General features: G+C 42.8%; 1 protein-coding gene across 1 annotated transcript in view; it reads left to right on the top strand.

Moving 5' to 3' along the window:
- The first annotated feature begins 1,024 nt into the window (after positions 1-1,024).
- ADAMTS6 (ADAM metallopeptidase with thrombospondin type 1 motif 6) overlaps positions 1,025-17,905 on the top strand; it is a 246,125-nt gene continuing 229,244 nt past the window's right edge. Inside the window, exons 1-3 of the mRNA XM_084833322.1 lie at positions 1,025-1,614; positions 9,871-10,221; positions 11,228-11,595. Coding sequence (XP_084689448.1) covers positions 10,125-10,221; positions 11,228-11,595 — 465 coding nt within the window. The 5' untranslated portion in view covers positions 1,025-1,614; positions 9,871-10,124. The remainder of the gene's footprint in view (positions 1,615-9,870; positions 10,222-11,227; positions 11,596-17,905) is intronic.

Raw genomic sequence — 17,905 nt, 5'->3', positions numbered from 1 at the left:
TTGTTAGTTTTTTGGGTGCTGCAAGACTCGGTTGGTTTTGCTACAAATACAACACCAACAGATCATCTCTCTCACCCCTTGCTTTTCAATAAGAATATAGGAAGGGCCCTGCTGGATCAGACTGAATGCCTATCTATCTAGTCCAGCATCCAGCAGAGGCCAACAACTGGATGCCTCTGGGGAAGCCCACAAATAGGACACAGGTATCTTTTTAGCTGGCTGAAATAGTTTTATGCCTCTCAATTTTTTGATCTTTAGCCCCCTCCTGCTGCTGTTCCCCAGCAACTGGTTTTCAGAGGCATGTTGCCTCTGGTCCTGAAGGTAGCACACAGCCATCATGACTAGTAGCCACTGATCAATTCACACATTCAGCTGCAAATCATCCAGTATTCGGCAGTACAAAGTGGAGAAATGAAATGCCCATGGATCTGTGAAGCAGCTCCGCAGAGAGCCAGGATTACCTGTAGCTCCCTGTCCAGGTAGTATGGGGGGGGGGGGGACGGGGACGACGGACTCGAGTTTGTTGCTCCATAACGTGTGGAACCGCCCTAACACCACGTTGCTATTCATAACGCGGCTACCGTGTAATCTTTTGCATTCTGCAGGTAAGAGCACCGCAAGTTTGCGCCGAGGCTGGATCTGGATATGCACGAGAGTTGCTTGTTCTTCCCGCCCTGCTCCCTCTTCAGTTTAAACGGACTCCCAACAGCAGTCCTTTACATCCCCAGGGAGCGGAGGTTTGTCTCAGCTACACTGGCTTATCCGGAGCCGAGTCTCCTTTCCTCCATCTCAGCGGAGCAGCTCCTAAACAGCACAGCGGACTAAAAAGAATGAGAATAAGCACTGAGACGAACTGGCCGAGAGACTTTTCCCAGTCGCTATCCCCCCGCCAAAAAAAGAGAAAGAAAGTGTGGGGAGGAACTGTACATCGTCCCGAGCCCCCTGCGGATTTTCTTTCGCCCCCTCGATTGTTACCCTGATTGTACCTCCGCGTCCCCCTCCCCCTCCACGTGATGGGCCCGACATGCGCAGCAGCGCCAGGGGCGCCGGAGGCACAATTTGCAGACTGACGTCAGTGTGCACAACCTCCCAGGCCAAAATAGTCCGCTCCTGCTGCAGCTCTAAACTTGGCTGAAGGCCGGTAGTGAGAAAAGATCTCGAGCTACTTCAACAAAACTTTCTCTCCATTCCTGCTCCCTCTTCCCCTTTCCTTCCCTCTCTCTTTCTGATGGTATTCACATCATAGCTCTGCAGTGAAAGGGGTGCCCAAGAAGAATACCCCAATCCCAAATTAAGTCTTCCCTCCTCTCCCCACTTCCTTCGTACCCCTTTCCCTTTTCTATCTTCTCCCCCCCCCGCCCCCACTTTTTGGTTGTAAAAGACAAAATGTGCAGGGTGCTAATGAATTGATGGCATCCCTTTTCCTGCCTAGTCAGTCCGTTTTCTCAGCTTCCCCTTTTTAGAAAAGGCTAGAGGATTTTATTCTGCTCTAGAATATAACTCTGGCGTGGCTTGCCAAGAGGGGGAAATCAGAGAGAGGAATACGGGAACCCTCCAGTGCAATTTCTATTGTTTGAAACCCACTTTGTAGCAAAGAAATTGAAGATGAAAACGGTAAGGAAAGACTTCACGGACTCTTTGCCTTTTGATTTTCTTGTCTCCCGCATAATGGTGCATTCAGATGTGGAGTGGGGGTGGTTTATCACGCACTAGGCGAAGTAGATTTTGAATGATTTCACAGAGAAACCTTTGAGCTTTGGGGATTAAGGGGGGAAGAGTGGGGGTGCGAGGATTTGTGGCAAAGCAGCTTGATTTATTAAGTGTGCTTCTGAGCAGTGAAAACTTTTCTGTTGGTGTAGAAGCAAGCAAAACTATCAGCAAAATAATGCGAAATCTCTGTGTGTTCGTGTGTTTTCGCTTATTAAATTCATTGACTTTGCCTCTAACATTATACGCCCATTATTTGGTGGTGGCACGTCAGTGTGCCTATATAAATGGGGGAGACAAGTGCATATTTTTGTGCATGGACTCAAAGGGTCGCATTGATGTGATAGCTAGAGCCCGGATGCTCGACTAAAGGAGGGAGACGTTAAGCTCTTAGGAGGCTAATGGGAGAGATGGAAGAGTGTAGCTTTGATTTACTCCTAGACGCTGAGGGATTTGGTAGACTCGTAACCCTTACGGAGCCTATTGAATCGGTATGTGTCTCTTCAAAGGGATTTTGGGGAAGGGGGGCAAAGGTGTGTGACCGAGGGTGGGGGAGTAGCTGGAATCGTGCTCCCTGCTAATGTGAGTCCAGTCTCTTGTCTTTGCTAATTTCTTTCATTGTTGTACAAGAGGAGAGAAAGAGAGTCAGTCCCAGACTCTTGTTTTTATTTGGACTGCCTTTGCAACGCATTTGGGCCTCATGCCAAGTGTCTGGGTCACACGCGTTTTATCCAAATAGATTTAGCGCTGCTGTCTGGAAATGGGCTGCTGGATGTTAACTTTAGGATCAGCTCCACCAGAACAGCTAGACTCTTCCGGGGGTGGGGGGAGGCAGGCAGGCGGGGAGAGGGGTTTTTGTTCTTTAGAGTTCTCTCTAAGGGGGAAGATGTAAAATGCTCTTTTGTACTCAGATGGGAGCGTGTGTGTGTATACTGGGATCTGCTTTAAAAGTTTAAAAAAAATAGTCTGGACTTTCAGTAATAAAAATGACAGCTGATCCCTTAGAAAGTTAAGGCGGGAGGGCGGAAGAGGGGGAGGGCGGTGCAAAGTTTTACAGATAACTGCAGTTCTGCCCCCCTCGCCTCCCCTCCCCTCCCCTCCTTCATCACCCAGGTGGCAGCTGATCTGGCGTGTTGCACTGAGAAAGAGAAAAGAGAGAACTGCAGCAACGCTCTTATTTGTTTTGTCTCTTATTAAGGAACAATTCTGGGCCTGCATACTTAGGAGTCATCCCATTGAACTCAATGGAACTTACTTTTGAGGAAACATGTATCGGACTGCACAACCTCCCCCCCCTTTCCCTTTTGTGTTTGCTCTGTCATATTATCTAAAACTAAAAGTGAAAAAGAACCCAACCTTTCCCTTATTATTATTATTATTATTTTTTGCTAGTGCGCCCTTCAAATAAGGAGGCTTTTGAGCGAGGTGATTTTGTGTCCGTGAAACCCTCAAAGCAACCCTAAACAACCACAACAACCTGCAGCTGTGGGTGGGGCTGGGGGGAGGCGACGTGCAGCCAGTACCTGTGATTGATTTGGGTTTAACAGGCTCCCCCCCCTCCGGCCTGGCCTGGCCTGGCCTGTGCATTGCCTTAGCAACCCCTCGTAGTGCCAGTGATCCCTGGCCGCTCCTCCGAGCCCTGTCCATTCAAGAGGCGGCTCTCCCGGGCCCAGCTCCTCGCCAGGCGGCTCTGTGACTTGCATGTGAGCAGCCAGGAGCCAGAGCGGTGGGGGATGGGCCGGCCTCGTCTCGCGCTCTCTGTCAACATGGAACCGGGAGCGCCCGCCAAGGAATATATTTGCCTCTTACCCAAAGGCGCAGCTGCCAGACAGGCAGCCCGTGCGTATTTTAACCTGAAGGCCGCTCCGAGGAGCTGCAGTAAACATTATCCGCAAGAAGAGGAGAAGGGTCTTCTTTAACTTTGGCATCAGCAACTCATGGGTTATTTGCAGGCGAGGCGATGGCCTTGCCTTTTGCTCCGTTGTTTGTATTTTTTTGGAGATAACGCCTGATCTAGTCAGTCAGTCCTTCCCTCCCTCCCTGGAGCGGCTGTGTTTGCAAGAGTTTGCTGCGGCTTAACGCCAGGCCATTAGCGGGCCGCAGGTATAACCGCGAGAGGCGAGTAATATCTGAGCAAACATTGCACAGGGAGATAGATGATGAGGCTGGAGAATGAGGCTCATTGAAAAAAGCGGCTGCTGCTGCCGCCGGCGGCAGCGGAAAGCCGATCGGCTCCGTTTCTCTACTGCTGCCTTTGGAGACAGTCCCAGGGCCGGCGGTGGTGACTGACTGAGCTGCGGGCGCTGTGCCGTTGCCAGGGCTCCGGGGAGAGAAAGAAGGGAGGCCGTTTGGAGGAGGCAGGAGGGAGCCCATGGGTCGGGACTGCTGCCGCCACTACCTGTTTGTATGAAGAGACAGACGATGGATAGGGTGCCTTGGGAAGAGTCGGTCAGGTTTTAATCCAGGGCTGAGCTCAGGAATCGATTTTGAATATCTAGGAATATATAAAGCAATGATAAAGAAAACTGCTTCTACCCTTTTGCAAGGTGCCTTTCCATCTCCACTGAGCAGCTACGGTCTGTTTTCTGTCTGCCCCCTTCTCAATGCCAAGTTAAGGATTAACCATTAAGAAGTAGAAATTCAAAGCCAGTGTCATACAAACAAAGCAGAAGTTGGGCATGGAACGGAGAAAAAAAGTAGTGAATTATGTTTTTACCCCCAAGTCTTATTTTCTTAAGACGAGTATAACTGGGTGCCAGATGCATCCAGCAGTATTGGGCCCAAAACAAAAAGATTGTTGCCCCATTGTTGAAAATAGAACATTATTTGGTCCTTTCTCCAGCCATTTCCAGGACAGCTGCCACAGCTCAGAGCAGGCTAGCTGGCCTCTGAACCTCTCTGTTTAGAGAGTAAGCCCTGTATCAATGGTTGCCAACCAGCCAAAGCTTCTCTGTACACCAGAAGGAGCACCTTCTGAGGAGCACCACGTCATTGCAAGCTTTCTAAAATAGCTATCCTCTGCAGAAGGAAACTGAGGTGAATGTCAGTGTAACTATATCATGTCCTCGCCACTGCTAATATATTTATAGCATTTTAATTGTAGCGTATTGAAGGAGAAGAAAGGCAGGTTTGTGCTAGTCAGGAAAAGGCTGCTAAACCAATCACCTGCACCTCCACAGAGTTCCCCTGTGCACTATTTATTGCCTCTTTTCTTCACCTAGACTTTACTATTCCAGAGAGGCTTTTTCCATTAGGCACATGGCGATTGGACTTACATATGTGTTAAAAATTAATCCAGGTGAACTTTTTTTTTTTGCTGCACGCAGTTCCTTTTCTAAGTGTAATGTCTTTTACTTAGTGTTAGCAAAAACACATTGGATGCTAAGATCCCCATCCCATGTGATGCTACACATGCTTTGCAGAACATACGATGGGTTTTGGGCCTCCCAGCATCAGTTTCCCCTTGTTTTAGGACTAGGCTCTGCCTACTCCATGGAAGCTGACGCAGCCATTGCTAATGCTACTTCAGCACAGGGATGGAGGAGGGACCCTTTTGTGGTGCTGGACATCCTACAAAAAGCTGTGTCTGGGGCGGGGTTGGGGTTAGGGAAAGAAGACACAAGCATTGTGTCTTCTTTCCCTAAGAAGCTTCTTTCCACCAGCATTGCTTCTGCCCATTACCCATTCTCTGGCCACTCTGCAAGGCTCCTAAACATCATTTAACCTGTGCTTTCTAGGAGCTGTTGTAAGGTGATTCTTGCTTGACGTTTAGAGACAGGCAGGCTGAGCTGTCCAGTTCTGCACTTCTTATTTTGTGCAGGATGCCATGGAGGCTGCCACAGCACAAGCCTCTGTCTGTGCCATAACAGCAACCAAAGAGATAGGGTTTGGTTGTAAATATCATAGATGTAGCAACAGAATCCAAAATGGGATACACTTTGTCATGTATTTGATCTGTATGCATGTGAAACACATTAATTGTTTTGGGGCTCAATTCACAATCCACTTACTCTGGTACAGATCCATATAGTAGAGTATGAATACCTTTCTCCAGTTATCCTTTATGAAACCCTCAAATAACTCTGCCAGCCAGATTTGTATGACACATGATAGCAGTTGGTATGCACTGCAGCAACTTGAGGGTAAATTAACCCTCAATGAGCTGTTGTGTCATGTGAACCAGGTCAATATAGAAACACAATATATGTGCAAACATGGTATGCTTAAAATGTTGCTGTGAAGAAAATGGCAACGGTAGCTGTTGTCATGCTATGGCCTGAAAAGTTCTGGAAAGTTGATGGGTGATGGGAGTGCCCCAGAACACAGGGGTTGGGCCAGAGATCGAGGGGTAAGATAGGAAATAACCCCTTCTGCCTTAGCCTCCAGATTTGAACTCCAGGGTCCAAAACCATAATATGTGCCCTCATCTTGACTGCAGCATTGTTGGAAAATGCTAGAGCTAAGCCTGTATATAAAAAACTGAGTCAACACTCTTGTGTGCATCATTATGTAATGGTCTATAATTCCTACTCTCTTGAGAGTGTACATTTTGTCATGGTCTACAATTATCACACATAATCATAGTTTATCACTGCTTCTGCCACGTAGTTCCTGTGTTGATAGAGGGCAATTCTGAACCTAGATGTGGCCCTTTAGTTCTATGTTCTTCATTTGTTTAGTTTTGTTGATGAGCTGAAGAAAAGTGGAGTTTTATTATTGAAGTGGAACACTCACAGCTGCATTTATAACTGACAGCAGGTGAGCTCTGATATCAAAGGGTGCTATAAAAATTTTAGGCACTAAACAAAATAAAATCTTGCCCCTCACTAGCCTTTATGTCAGACAACAAGGAAGTGATCTGTACTTTTTTAATGAGCTCTGTATGGTACTTGTAAAATATTGAGGAAGGTGGTTCTGTCTTGAACTCACCCTTTGTTAGAAAGTGGACCACTGATTGTACTGGAGGTCTCTTGGTCATACTTTATGGAGAGTAGTGTGTGTGTGTGTGCGCGCGTGTGTGCGCATGTTTGTAGAGGATAAGAAACACACATTTTGATGTAGACTGAAGATATGCTGCAGTTTTCTTGGACAAGATATTACTCAATCAAGTAATGGTTAAGAATGCACATAGTTGAATATCTGTTCAGTGTAGCCAGGCTTTTCTGCAGTTAATTCTAACAGGTAGGGGACTTTATTTTTACCAAGCTTTTAAAAAAAGGATTGTTTAAAAATCAAAATAAATTGAGTAATATCATCTCAAATCCTTCATTGAAGGTCACATCACAGGAAGAAGAAGAATGATGAGGATTGTTCAAGATGGAAACTGACTGGGTAATTGTGCTCCAGCCTGCCCTTCCTGTCATACCACAAACATAGCCTAGTATACTGCTGGGAACAGCACAGAGATGCAGTTAGAATCAGATGGGTAGTATTGGCAAGGGGAAGATGCTGCAATATTACTTGTTTGCTTTGGTCTTACTGATCATTATGGCCTTACCCATGACTCAACTAGCATGCAGAACAATTTTTGCAGGAAGGCAAAACCAAAGGGGTAGCTCAAAATGAGTATTTCGTTGCTCAAGTTCATATTCCTGGGCAACAATTAGGAGGTCCAAAGGTAGGAGTTACTGGTGCTGGGAATATTGGATAAAAGCCAAACTAGTTGTTCTGGCTCTAATGTTTGTTATAAGACCTCAGGGCCTGGTATGTGAACAGGCTGGACAAAGCGATCTACCTTCTTTCAGTAGGAAAGTACAGTTGTCCTTAGCAGTTATCTAAAACAGTAGCATAATCTAAAAAAGTATAAGATTAACCAACAATATTACTTTTACTGACAATGTGGCTAAAATATTATTCCAAGCAGAGGGCTCCTAGTTCTAGCTAGCCAAAAGACATTGTACAGCTATTCTGTCTTTTCCTCCTTAACAGATTTTTTGTGGAAAGAAAAAGGCAGAGGAAATGGTGGGAAAACACAGGAGGGTTATGATGAGTGGAAGACGATGTCTGGATGCCCCCTTAAATTCCTGTGAATGAGGCATGGCAATTGTATGATAATGGTGCTTCCAGACAAGGCTTTTATCTGACTTTCCATTAAGAAAGCAGTTTTGGAATGATTTTACTTTGTTTTAACATTTGCATTGTCTTGTTTTGACTACAAGTACATGCACATTGTCAGGTCTTAGGCAGCTGTTGTGTACTAGCACAAAATATTTGGATACTAGCATTTTGAGAGAAACAAAACAAATTACAGTTTTTGTGCTGTGTAAGGGCCAATATTTTATAATGTGGCCATCTCCTTAAAAAATTTAAATGTGCACTTGCCATTGCAGATACATCAAGCTTCATGTGTAATCTTTTTGATAACATTTGTGGCTTCATGGTTTTTTTAATGAAATGTATAATTTGAAATACTGAACTCACTGAAATACCAGTGGCCAACAGGAATTCTGCTTGAATGAAGTATGCAAGATAAGGTCTTGTAAAATAACAGTAAATACATACAGTGAGATCAGAAACTACATACTTTTTTTGTCAGAAGATACAGTATTTTGTCTGTACCTTTTTTTTACTGTCAACACATCATGCTCTTTTCTTCAGTGTTGACATCAGCGTAGACTGAAGTGTAACTTAAACAGGAATGCAAAATATCTCCCACTATTTGTATACCAAGTAATAGGTGTAGAATGTAACTTACCAAAGCTAATCATGGTGCACTATGCTGTCAGGGAGAGTGGAATTAATGTGATCATTGCCATTAAGATGGCTACACTATATTTATAGTAGGAGATCTGACATTACTATTCTCAGCATTCCCCTCCTTTCCCCATGCACGTGTGTGCTTTGCATGGTGGCTCACATTTGTACAGCCTTCTGGATTTAGGCCTCCATGTTTTCTGAGAAGTTCTTGCTCCATATTCTATCGCATGAACAGGCTAGCCTCTGTGAGGAGCATGGCCTATATGTGGCAGTCTCTGTGTTCTGAGACTCTTTGAGCAGTGGTCCATTCAGCCTTGGCTTGGCTTGAATTCTTCCTGCCAAGCAACTGGTACCTTGTGGATGTATGTGTTGTTTCCACTCAAAATGTGGTGAAGGGATAAACCAGAATAAGGCTATAGTCTTGCTGGGGGAGGGAGACTGGGGGCATGGCTAGAGCGGGGAGGGGGACTCCCTTGGCAGGGAGCTGGCATCTCCTAGTTGTTGTTGTTGTTATTTATTACATTTCTATACTGCCCCATAGCCGGATCTCTCTGGGCAGTTTACAAAGGTTAAAACATTAACAGTACAATATGCAAAATTTAAAATATAAAACACACACAAACAGACAGTATACACAGAGACAACATATGTCTAAAACCAACTTTGAGCAATCAACCAAACCATAAAACAAATCCAGGATCAATTAAAACTCATCACATGCTTCCAAATCCCTGGGAAAAGAGAAAGTCTTGACCAGGCACCAAAAAGATAACAATGTTGGCGCCAGGCGGACCAAGTCATGTACTAACCTTACTGAGTGGTAGGGGCTAACCAGGAAGATAAGAAGGGTTGGCACAGCAACAGAGTTTGTACTCTGTTGAGCTTTCTCTAAACCTGTATTAGCTTCCTCAAAGCCTCTGGGACGTAGTCTAGCGAGCTTCCAACATCCAGTGAGGCGGATATGGGGAACTTCAAGCCTGGGAGCCAATTCCGGCTTTTCCTGGGGTTCCCCAGATGACCATCCCTGGCCCCATCCCCTTTCCCTAACCACTTCTGTGCAGTTTTTCCCCCATTCTAAAAGGTTGAAATGCCTCCCCTAAGGCTTAGTTACTGACAGTAGCTTTAAGCTACAATATGCTGGTATTTTTAAATATTTTTAGTCCCACCCCTTTGACCTTTGTCCCCACTCACCGCTGGAATTTGACCCCTGAGAGCTTCTCCAAAATGGGATTCGGCCCTCAGACTGAAAGAGATTCCCCATCCTTGCACTAAGAGAGGCCCCCTTTCTGCCATAGGATGCACTTTCCTTCATGGGTTGTGATTGGAATGACAACAGATAGTCCAAACAAAATGAAAGCTGAAGAGGAATGGTACAGACCTACGTACAGTTGCCTTAGAATTTTGAAGATTTTATTGTTCATCTAGTATTTAATTAACCTGATTTTCAATGTTATCTATGCTTTCCAGGTAAAGAAATGGACAACATTTGTTTGCTTTTCACTTTAACTCCTCATTGACATGTGAAAGAATGATTTTCAATTTGCTTTTGGACTAAAAATGTCTGCAGACATTAAAAAAAAGAGCATATTATTGCAAAACACCTATCAAGAAGTGGAACCACAAATAGCTAATCCTGAAGAAATACAATAAATCCTGGTTATGGTGCCATGCTGGAGTGGAGTTAAAGCTGTATCACATAGGTAGCCCACTTCTTCTAAATTATGGAAATTTTGTGGAAGACGTTGACTTGGATTTTGTGCTTAATTATGGTTTGGTCAGAATTTCACGGTGACAACAGGCTTTCATATAGTTCTCAAGGTAGGGATCCAACTTTTTAAGCTAATGTCTTTTGACACTTATTTCAGCTAATTAGTTTTCCTTAACATTGGTATTTATATTCTTTGCAAGACATCGCAGATGATTCATGAAGTATGATTTTTAGTTATTCTTTAGGGGAGTAGAATTGAAAATGTATATGCTTTTATTAGCAAATTGAAGTCAATATTTTAATTTGTTACTTCATAATAAAGAAATCTTTAAAATTAAATAGTTTTTTAAGTACCTAAGGCTACAATCCTATGTCTGTTTAGACAGAGAAAAAGTCCTACAACTCCTAAACAGACATAGGATTGCACCTTAAAGCAATTAATGTAGTCCAAAACATGTTTTAAAATGCTTGCTTTTTGTATGTTCATTAAAAATATGATAGGTTTACATCCCCATCCAGGACCCCATGTGCACTGTGGTATATGTGCAGGTTCCCCCATTAATTTGAATGGAAAGTGGATTTACCCATGCAAACAAACCCTTGCATGGATCTATTTCTTCCACTGAAATTATTTGGCAATTCTTTTTGTGCATTGATTGAACCTTGTATGTCCTGAACCTTGTATGACCATGAATCAGCACACTCATCCAGAACAGTTATGTTTACTTGTGCTCTCTTGAAATGCATGGGGCTTACTGGTATGGAACTGTACCCTGTTCTTTCTTACAGTGCAAATTATTTTTTCAGTTAATAAATATGTAATCACATATATCCTTTCAATAGTAAACGTTAGACTGAAATGTGCAAATAATATTTCGGAATAGGCAGAATACTTAGCAAATGTAAAAGAGATGAGTAGAATTTTTATTAGGGCTAGAGTAATAATTTTCTCTAAGAAAATTGATGTTTTATTTAGTAAAGGTGTTATTAAAACAAAATTTGAAAGCGCTTGGCTATAGTAAAATGTGGATAATGTTGTACTACTCCTTGTGTCCTGTTATATTTTCTTCTCTTTTATGCCCATTCCTTGGACTGATTTGCCATGTGGTTTCAAAGAGGAATTCCTGTCTTACCTTGAACATTACCAACTAACAATCCCAATGAGGGTTGATCATAATGGAGCCTTCCTCAGCTTTACTGTGAAAAATACTAAGCCCTCCAGGAGAAGGAAGAGGAGTACTGAACATTATGATCAAGAACTGGCAGTTTCTAAATTATTTTTTAAACTTTCTGCCTATGGCAAGCACTTTCATTTAAACCTGACTCTCAACACAGATTTGGTCTCCAAACACTTCACAGTAGAATACTGGGGGAAAGATGGACCTCAGTGGAAGCATGACTTTTTAGACAACTGTCATTACATGGGATATTTACATGGCCAGCATGGTACAACTAAAGTAGCATTAAGCAACTGCAATGGTCTGGTAAGTGCAAGTAATGTATTTTGGCTTGTTGGTATTCTTAATTCTTTAAATTATGTGCAAAGAAAGAAACTGTGTCCACAGTGGTCTATCTCAATTACAATCCTTACTATTTGGTTTCTGGATGTATTGTTGCCCTATTCTAAAAACTCTGTGCTTCCAATCCAGAAAAGATAAGCACAGAGTAAGCCCTATTCAACTCTGTAGGACATACTTCCAAGTAAATGTGACTAACTTCCTCTGGAATTGGCCCGCGTGTCCTGTATGCTTTCTAATTACTATGGTATAATGTACATGACTGTTCTTTTTGTATGTGGGTAGGCTTACTTCTGTAAAATAACAATAACAAAATAATAATTGTGCATAGCCACATACATTCTGTTAAATATGTGTGCAAAGTTAGAAAATAAACAACAAAGTTAAAAAGTTTATGTTAGTGGAGAATGCTAAATAAAATCGTATGTAAAATAAAATATGAGTGGATATTTTCAATGTAAGGAGCACCAACTGCCCCTTTCTGGTGGGTGTCAGCTGCCTCAGGTCTTTTCTCCCTCAGCTTCAACAGCCAAACAGGTACTAATAATACTCCAGAGACAGAAAAGAGGCAGTCACTTTTTAAATAAAAATGCATGAGTAACTATTGAAAAGATTAATAATGAACAGACGTTGTATTGCTATATGAGCCGTATGTATTGTTAACCACAAATCAGAATGGATTGTTAGACAATTCAGCAACTTACAGTGCAGTCCTATACTTGTGTACTCAAAAGTAAATGTTATTTAGTTCAAAGGGGCTTACTGCCATGTAAATGGATATAGGATTGCTGCTTTAGTCCTTTCACTTGCTCACTCTCCTTTCAGCTCCCTTTTTTGCTTTCAGAAAGGTATTGAACATTGCTCTTCCATTGTAAATAATAAGCAGAATTGCAATGGACTTTCTGCACTATTAGGAGTATTGCAATTTAGCCATGTGTTCACCCCATAAGTTCTGTCCATACTGGTGGGTGTAACATAGCTGCCATCATGGGACCATTTGAAGATCAGCACACAGTCATTGACTTAGTTTGTACGATCAAAACAAGCCATTGTGGCTTAAGCCGTGGTGGCTTATTTTAATCTCTGGTGAGTGCCAGGTGCAATTTCCCTAATTACCCGCCCTGGCACGGCTTGTCATGTTGTCTGAATCCACGCAGCATGGTTTGTTTGAGGGCAAAACAACTCTTAAATAAACCATGGCATTTGTGCCATGATTCCAGCCTTTGTGCCATGATCCCACAAGCCTCCATTTAATCGTAATAGAGCAATTTAGTCTACACATAATTCCTGGGGTATGGTTGGGACATAGCCCTTTTCTTTGGAGGACTGCACTTACATTCATCCATTTTTAATAAAAAGGTGGATGTGGTCTTTAGCACTGTAGGGGAATGAAGTTTTCAAAGAATAAAATAAAGCAAATTATTCTCGAAATTATGGGTTGCTGATGGGGTGATAATATTCTTGCTCATACTTGCTTAAAAAAAGACTAAAGAAGTACACACATGCTGTAGTGTTAGAATGGGTGAGTGCACTGAAGACTTACAAATAAAAAAAACCTCCAAAAGTTCACAAAAGCATGTGTGTATAGATACAGAGATGTCTTGCTTCATTCCACAGGCCAGTAGCAACTGTTGAGGTGGGACAGCCTGTACTGGGCATTGCTGACCACTCACCAGGAATGTGCCTGCATGCTGCTGACTAAGCTGCTCTTTGCCTTTGCAGTCTCCAGCAGATCCCTGTTGATAAAGCTATGGGGCTTGTTTGCTTCTTGGTAACCTTGCAGTGGGGCTGTTCACACAATACACAACAGTTTTAATGTTGTAAAGCTACCTTGAGTCCCAGTATTGGGGAAAAGGTGGAATATAAATAAATATAATAATAACAAAAACAACAACATGCTAACCCACACTCAGTGGTTGAGTGTGGGTTATTTTGAAACATGGGTTGTTTGTTGAACTGTGGGTTAGCGTGTTGGCTGAATGCAGCATGTTTTTTGCAGTGTGGATTATCGTGTTGTCTGAATGCAGCCAGGGTGGCTTATTAACTATGCAGTGTGGCTTGTTAACCACCCTGAATAACCCAATAACAAAACATGGGTTCTCAAGGTGGCTTGTTCGAGAAAACAAGTCACCCTGGCTGCGTACAGACAACACGCCAACTCATGGTTCAACATAGAACCCATGGTTCAAACAACCCACACTCAACCACAGAGTGTGGGTTAGCATATTGTGTGAACAGCCCAAATGGTTGAATGCGGGTTGTTGTTGAACTGTGGGTTGAACCATGGGTTAGTGTGTTGTCTGAATCCAGGACATTATCCACGAGGTGGCTTGTTAACCATGCAGCGTGGCTTATTTTTCTTGAACAAGCCACTTTGAGAACCCATGATCTGTTGTTGGGTTGTTCATTGTTGTTGGGTTGTTCAGGGCGGATAATAAGCCACACTGCATGGTTAACAAGCCACCCTGTGGAAAATGTCCTGAGTTCAGGCAACATGCTAAATCCACAGTTCAACAAACAACCCACGATTCAACAACAACCCACAATTCAACCACTAAGCATCGGTTAGCGTGTTGTGTGAAGAGCCCCAATGGTAACATTCTGCCCCACCTCACTGGCTGCTGGTTTCACAGGTAGTAATCACCAATTTCTGTGTGTTACCTGTGCAACCAAATTTCATATGGGGAATTACAGTAGCAACGGATGCAATATCGGGCAGGGGGAGAGGGGGAGAACAACAAAAATGTTGATGTTCAAATGCTCTGAAAATGTAGTATTACCACATCCTCCAGGAAAGCATCTGAAATGCCTGCATCACATAGACAGCTACAGTACGATTATTGTACAAAACAACGATTGTCTGAAAATATCATTAAAAGAAAAGAAGTTAAAATAAAACTTCAGTTGTTAGACAGGAATTGTCATCCATTTTAGAAGACTGCTTTGAGTAATAATATCTTACATAGACAAATTTACAGCATATATAGTGGTTTTATGAGTGTGCAATAAGTATAATGTGAAATTAGATTAACGGGAATCAAAAAATCTTTCAGTGGGAGTGTGTCTTAAAGCTGCAGGTGGCTGTGCTGAGAACCAAACACTTCTAGTCTGTGCTGGGAATGAACGCTAGGTGGCGCTTGCTGCTGTCATGCTGCCTCATTGCTAACATGTATGGTATGAAACCCATTGTACCCCACGGCTCTGGGTTCAGAGAAGCTGTCTGATCCAACCACTGGGTTACGGGTGTCAGAGAATTCCACACAAATTTTAAATGGGATCGAATTCTGACAAATCCGGTCCACAGAATCCTCCTCGGAACGGAGCGGCCCAGTCGACTCGGAACGGAGCTCAAGCGGACTTTTTTTTTTTTTTGTCCCCCAAACGGCAGATTTTACGAAAATAATTATGAAAAGAAATCCGTAAATCGGGAATGGAGGAAGAAGAACGCGAACGGCTTTACCCTTTTTACGAGGCATTTTCCCTGTGACCCAAGGCTTTCTTTCGCTTGGGCTGAGTCTTGAAGTCCATGGAAATCCTCCATCTTTTCTGTTTATTGTCTGTGGAGGTGAGGTGAGGTGAGGTGAGGTTAGGACAGGTCAGGTGACCGGAAGTTACTTGGGGAATCCCTGTGAAGGGCTTTACCCTTTTTACGAAAACAAATAGGCATTTTCCCTATGACCTGAGGCTTATGGAGACCGATGGCAGACACGCGGAAAGGATTTTTTGGCGGTATTTACCGAATTATTTATGTAAGTTCAGGGAGCCGGAAAAAACCGGGGGAATCCAGGGCATGCGGACAGCGGAATGGGGCGGCCCTCAGCTCTGCGGTATCCTCACAGAGCAGAACCACTCTGCATGGATTCCAGGGTGGGGAGGAACAGATCGCCTCCCCCCCCCACGGATTCTCCACCGGAACGGGCGGTGGGGAATCTGTACATCTCTACATTGGGTATGCCTGTGTGCTGTAAGTTACTCAATAAAGTACTCCTTGTAAGTACTTCTGATTTATCACTATCTTGGCACTTCTAAATTAAGAGTTCAAAGCCTATGGCTGGGGCAATACAGAGGGGTAGCATATGTTCCTCTTAAGAAATACTAGATACTTCAAAGTACAGTTTCCTGTATTTTCCTAGTACATCTATTGGACCAGTTGGAGGAAAACAGGTTTGGCCTACAAATATGAAAAATGTGGAGGAAAGATGAACTCTTGTTACAGTATCAATGGTGATAAATCACAGAAAAAGGTGTACAGTCCAAGCATAAACAATGGGGGCTTTTTTTTGTAAGCAATCCACTTGTTGATGGGACTCTGGGTTATTTCAGCAGTAAGTCTTATATGGAAAAAGACTTGTACTGTTGTACTATAATTCAAGCCTAAAAATAACTATAGAGTAGTCAGTTACAAAATGATAAAAGAGCACACCATGTTTGGAAACCAACATACTACTCATTACTGTAGTCAATCTTAAAAGTATATAATCCATGATATGTGGAGATTGCTTTACTATTCCACACAGAGACACGAGCCATGACTGGATATCGGTTGTACTTGGGTGTTTTAAGATTTCATTACCTTTCAGAAACAGGATTATTGCTCAGAATTTCTCAGTGTTAGAAATGAGCCTGTCTGTGTATTAATTGGTTCTTGTTCCCTTGCTACTCATAAGCAGTAACTACTAGCAGTAACCAATAATCCAGACCTGTTTGTGGCACACACAGGTCTGGATTATCTGCTGTAGCTAGGCTTGGAAGGGAAGAGGAGATGCACGATGCTCTTCCTGGTCTTATGGCCCAGTTCTAACTGTAGCTGGATCCAGAGAGCTCACACATGAGGCCTGTACTAGCCAAGTGGAATAGCTGATCTTTTTTTCTTTTGAAGTACTGACTGCTCTGCCACATTGCAAACTGCCTCTGAAATTCACCTCACTTTCAAAAGCAATTTGCCACATGTCATTGCGGGTGGGTGGGTGAGATAAACTGTTCGGGGTGGGGTGGGGTTAAAATTTGCTTGGGTTTTCAGAACTAGTTTCATGGTTCTTTGGATCCTAGTCCATGTTTGTAACTGAGATAGAATCAGTGTGATGTAGATGTACACTAGATGTACACTAGACTTAGACAGGGAAGATCTAAGTTCAAACCCTTCTTTATGCATAAAGCTCAGTGAGTGGTATTGGGCAAATCACTCTCTCACACTCTAAAACCTCACAGGGTGTTAATATAATAGGGTAATCCCACCTATGCTACCCCAGTAGAAGGATGGGATAGCTATATATGAAAGATAGAAAGACTAACAACAGAGTATTAAAAATATATATTTTAAGCTAAATCTTTTGGCTTCTGTCCCCTTCAGTAGGTGTGCTGTTAAATGGGTATCAGGAGTGGCAGTTTGGAATGCATGAAGATGAAAGTTCCTTAAGAGAAAAAATAGAGGTATAATTGGTATCATGCTTAACTAATTGTCCTTCCGATTAAGACCACTGGGACTAAGAGTTCTCAGTCTATAGATCCAGAAATACTCCCCTTTGTCAAGCATATCAGGGTCTTTTGTTTGTTCTAGTGGAACCAACTGTAAATCCGAGAGGCTATGTGCAGGAGAGTTGAAATATCTTGCAACAGGCTGCTGCAGTTTTGTTGTTGTTGTTAGAATCACAGATTTGTGGTTACAGAGTCTTGTTCTTAGGTCCGTTGTACTTTTCCTTACAGATTGCATGCGACATCCATTTTGTTTACATTCAGTTAAGTGCACGAGTAGAAGTGCATGTTAACAATTGTGTAACGCAACATGTTTTGTTAGTAATTGTGCTCCAGAAAGAACTGGCTTCTTGGAGGTAACTGCAGCTAATGCACTGCACTGATTTACAGTGGTATGAGCAGCTTTAACTAACAATTTATACAGATTGGCAGGTTTTCTGAATATGATGCATGATGGAGAATTAATGGCTTCTGTTAAACAAGCATACACACACACACACACACTTTTCATTTCTATGCTGCCCAATAGCTGAAGCTGTCTGGGTGGTTCACAAAAATGACAAACCACAAATACAAGATAATAAAACATAATATAAAATCTTTAACATACAAAATGTAAAACAATTTAAACACCCAAAACAGTTACAGTAAAATACTGAACCTGATAAAAACAACTGACATAAGTTGCCCCATCATATGCCATCATAGTTGAGGATAGTCTTAACCTGGTGCTGAAAAGAATACAGTGTTGGCACCAGGCAACACTCTCAGTGGGGAGAACATGCCATAATCGGGGGGGGGGGGG

Source organism: Heloderma suspectum, chromosome 2 (genome assembly GCF_057233095.1).
Source record: "Heloderma suspectum isolate Gila_16-S chromosome 2, 16-S_ref, whole genome shotgun sequence".
Lineage (NCBI taxonomy): Eukaryota > Metazoa > Chordata > Lepidosauria > Squamata > Helodermatidae > Heloderma > Heloderma suspectum.
The sequence above is the reverse complement of the archived record's forward strand: the minus strand, read 5'-3'. Positions and strand labels throughout refer to the sequence as shown.